This window comes from Bison bison, unplaced genomic scaffold, assembly GCF_000754665.1.
Source record: "Bison bison bison isolate TAMUID 2011002044 unplaced genomic scaffold, Bison_UMD1.0 scf7180017864378, whole genome shotgun sequence".
NCBI classification, from domain to species: domain Eukaryota; kingdom Metazoa; phylum Chordata; class Mammalia; order Artiodactyla; family Bovidae; genus Bison; species Bison bison.
The window spans coordinates 537,997-542,384 of NW_011494950.1; the positions used below are offsets into that span (position 1 = coordinate 537,997).

The 4,388-nt window shown below is 34.5% G+C and overlaps 1 protein-coding gene across 1 annotated transcript in view; it reads right to left on the reverse strand.

Moving 5' to 3' along the window:
- STAG2 (stromal antigen 2) overlaps nt 1-4,388 on the reverse strand; it is a 91,517-nt gene that overhangs the window by 57,607 nt on the left and 29,522 nt on the right. The window contains 1 exon segment of the mRNA XM_010857192.1: nt 4-63. Coding sequence (XP_010855494.1) covers nt 4-63 — 60 coding nt within the window.

Sequence of the window (4,388 nt, forward strand, 5' to 3'; positions counted from 1 at the left end):
AGCTGATAAACCAGATGATAGACATTTTCACAATCTTCTGCAGTAAGAACTTCTTCACTACTCCTGAAAACAAATAAGCAATAGCAGTTTTCAAAACAATGCTGTAATTTTAAGTTTACTAGTACAAAAATTCATACTCATACATTAAAAAATAGTACATTTTCACTCCTAAACTTGTGTTTTAAAAAACAGGTCATTAAGAAGTTGTTTCAAGAAGAAATCAACCTTACTTGATTATCATCTATTAGTAAAAGCATCCTCTGACAAAAGAGCTGAGTATTTTGTGAACACCCAAGATCAGACCTAAAATTAGAGTGAATATCGGGCATAAAGAAATAGATACTAAGAGAAATAACCATGCAACAAGTGCTAAAGGGAAATGAAGACAAAATAATATAAACTAACATAGAAAATAAAGTAGTGGCACGCTCAGTGTGTGCATGTGTCCTCAGTCATGTTTGACTCTGAAATCTCATGGACTGCAGCCCACCAGGCTCCTCTGTCCATGGGATTCTCCAGGCAAGAATACTGGAGTGGGTTGCTGTTTCCTTCTCCAGGGGATCTTCCCAACCCAGGGATTGAACCTGGGTCTCCTGCACTGCAGGCCGATTCTTTACCATTTGAACCACTTGGAGCTTAGTTAATAATCAAAGAAAACACTTTCCATGTATTTCATGGTAATATTAAGGATACAATTTTACAACGTTAAAATATACTAACACCCCAGTTACCTCACAGTGATGAAGAATAATACTTCATTCACCATGTACTAAACATCATATAAAACAATGCAAAAGAATTTTTCCAAATAATAAAATTTAAGTGCCAAAGATGTTTAATTACAATTTATCATTAAAAAAAAACCTCACTAAAATATAGTGCTTAAAGTTTTACTGATCTTACTTTAAGAGAAGAAAGTAAACCTAACAAATCTTGGTAAATCAAAGTCATTATTAGGCCCATCAACCACAGAATCCCAGGGTAAACCTTGCTGGGTTTTCTAAACCAAGACCCTGTGTTTGAAGTTCTGGCCTCTTTCCCCCTAATATGCTTTTTGCTGCTTTATAACTACACATAAATAAATACACACACATATTGACTCAAATCAAACTACACCAAATTTGAGATATTTCACTAATTTTAACGCATAAGGAATGTCCCTGAAAGTTTCAGTTATTAGGTATATACATGGCTGAATCAACAAAAAAAGGGGTCCACATGGTATTACAGAGGAAGAGGGGAGAAGCTATAGAAATTAGGTAGAGTACTACTATTTTCTTATTTAATTCAGGACAGTTTTATAAACCCCAAGAAAAATGCAATGGTTAAGACTGCTCAAAATCCCCCCAGTTAAATGAATTCTCAGAAAACGTCAGTGTATATAGAGCTACCTTTTTTTTTGACTTTTAATTTTTATTTCATATTGGAATATAGTTGATTTACTATGTATGTTACATTAGTTTCAAGTGTGCAGCAACATGATTTAGTTATACATACACACATATTTATTGTTTTTCAGATTCTTTTTCCCATAAAGGTTATTACCGAGTACTGAGCAAAGTTCCCTGTGCTATACAGTAGGTCCTTATAGATTATCTATTTTATATGTAACAGTGTTAATCTCAACCTACGAATTTAAATTAGGAGGTAGAGCTACCTTCTTTGTAATAACTGCAATGTAGTCCATTTCATATAAATGGGGTTGACAACCACACTCCTCACACAGGACTACTGCAGTAAATGAGATAACCCCTATAAGGAGCTTGTATTAGCTGTTATATATTAACTTAATTCTTCCTCTACTGATATCATCTAGAATATTTCCAATATCCTATTACAAACAGTACTATGTTAGAGACTGAGAACATTTTAAATTTTGGATACCACCAAGCTTTTTTCACCAGGGCTTCCCAGGTGGCTCAGATGGTTAAGTGTCTACCTGCAATGCGGGAGACCCGGGTGCAATCCCTGGGTCAGGAATATCCCCTGGAGAAGGAAATGGCAACCCACTTCAGTACTCTTGCCTGGAAAATTCCATGGACTGTAGGCTACAGTCCATGGGGACGCAAAGAGTCAGACACAACTGAGAGACTTCACTTTCACAGCTTTCCCCAAAGAGGCTATCCCAATTTATAGTCCCATCAATAAAGTTTATGGGTTTGTTTCTACATAGCTTTATGCAACTAGTGTATTACCAAACACATTAATCTTTGTAAAAAAGTAGGTTAAAAGTCTCATTTTAATATACATGTCTCTAAGTATGACCAATAATCTTTTTGCATGTTTAATTTTTTATTTTCTTTTGTGTCAGTGACATGGTTCCTAACTTTTGACTCTTTTACTACTGGGTTTCTGTTCTTTTTACTGATTTATTGAAAGTGACTCCTACAGTGCAAATCTCCTGCCAAGTCTGTCATTTGTTTTCTGAGTGTACATTATGGCACATACATATTTGTAGTTTTTTATGTAGTTAAAATTCAGTAATTTTTTTAATGTCTAGGTTTTATGCCATTCTCAGAAAGACACTGCCAGTTTACATATAAAATTAAAATGTTTAATCTTCTCCTCAGTTTTCATCTAACACTTTTAATTATTTCATTTATTTACATTTAGACATTTTATCCATCCTGAAATTATTTCTGTATAAGGAATGAAATATGAATCCAATTTAATTTTCCTCCAAATAGAAGCTAAGTGTCATAACATCATTTATTTTGATATAAAACCATCCTTACCCTACACTAGGTTCCTAGATATATTTAAGTTTGTCTCTATACTTTATTCTGTGTCACTCATTTCTGTTTAGACACCACTACCAAAACTTAAAAGTTACTAGGGTGAGGAGAGGGAGAGATAAAATAGGAGTTAGGGATTAACACATACACAGTGATATGTATAAAACAGATAACCAGCAAGGACCTACTACATAAATGTATAACTGAATCACTTTGCTGTACACCTGAAACTAACACAATATAATAAATCAATTACACGTCAATTTTTAAAAATTAGTAATAATAGTAATAAAGTCAATGTTGTTTTATAATTTTGATTTAAAATCATAGTGGGCAGTCATCTCTCATTAGTTTTTATCAGAATTTTGCTGGCTGATCTTACATGATGACTTTCTCATATGAGTATCAGAATTAGAATGTTGTTAAAAGGCCCTTTGTGACAGGCAATTTGGGATAGACATGTATACACTTCTGTATTTAAAATGGATAACCAACAAAGACCTACTATACAGCAGAGGTAACTCTGCTCAATGTTATGTGGCAGCCTGGATGGGAGGGGAGTTTGGGGAGAAAGGATACATGTATATGTATGGCTGAGTCCCTTCCCTGTTCACCTGAAACTATCACAACACCATTCGTTAAATGGCTATACCCCAATATAAAATAAAAAAATAAAATAAAAAGCAACTATCTGGATCATGTTAACAACCCAAATGTCCACTGATGGATGAATATATAAAATGTGGTATACCGAGTGTCAAAAAGGAATGAAATTCTGATATATAACAACATGGATGAACCCTGAAGACATCATGCTAAGTAAAACACGCCTGATATAAAAGGTCAAATATTACATACTTTCAGTTATATGAGGTACCTAAAATAGTCAAATTCAGAGATGAAAAGTAGACAATATGATGCAAAATCATACTGTGCAGTCCTTTACAGAGTATCAGAATGAAATGATAAAAAACACTCTGGAGATGGATAATGGTGATGGTGGCTGCACAACAATATGAATGTACTTAATTCCACTGATCTGTACACTGAAATGTGTAAATGGTAAATCTTATGTTACATATATCACCACAATCTTTTTAAAAAGGGGAAAATTGAATTGCATCAATCCTACATTTTAACATAATATGTTTTAAATTCAGATTGTTTACAGAGAAGTTTCAGTAATATATTTCTAAAAGTGTGACAAAATACAATACACATAATTTAACACACTCGAGTGTTTAACTTAATTTCAAGAGCATCTAAAGACAGTAAAATTGAAAGAAAACTAGTCAAGAATGCAAACACATGAATTCCCAGCTCAGTTAGAATATTCTACTTCAATGGTCCTCTCTTCCTATCTTCTCAACTTTACATGAGAAAACTAAACTTCTTGCTGTAAAACTCCAGGTTATTGAAATCTCAGTTCAGTTCAGTTTAGTCACTCAGTTGTGTCCGACTCTTTGGACCCCAAGAATCGCAGTACACCAAGCCTCCCTGTCCATTACCAACTCCCGGAGTTCACTCAGACTCACGTCCATCAAGTCAGTGATGCCATCCAGCCATCTCATCCTCTGTCGTCCCCTTCTCCTCCTGCCCCCAATCCCTCCCAGCATCAGAGCTTTTTCCAATGAGTCAACTCTTCGCATGAGG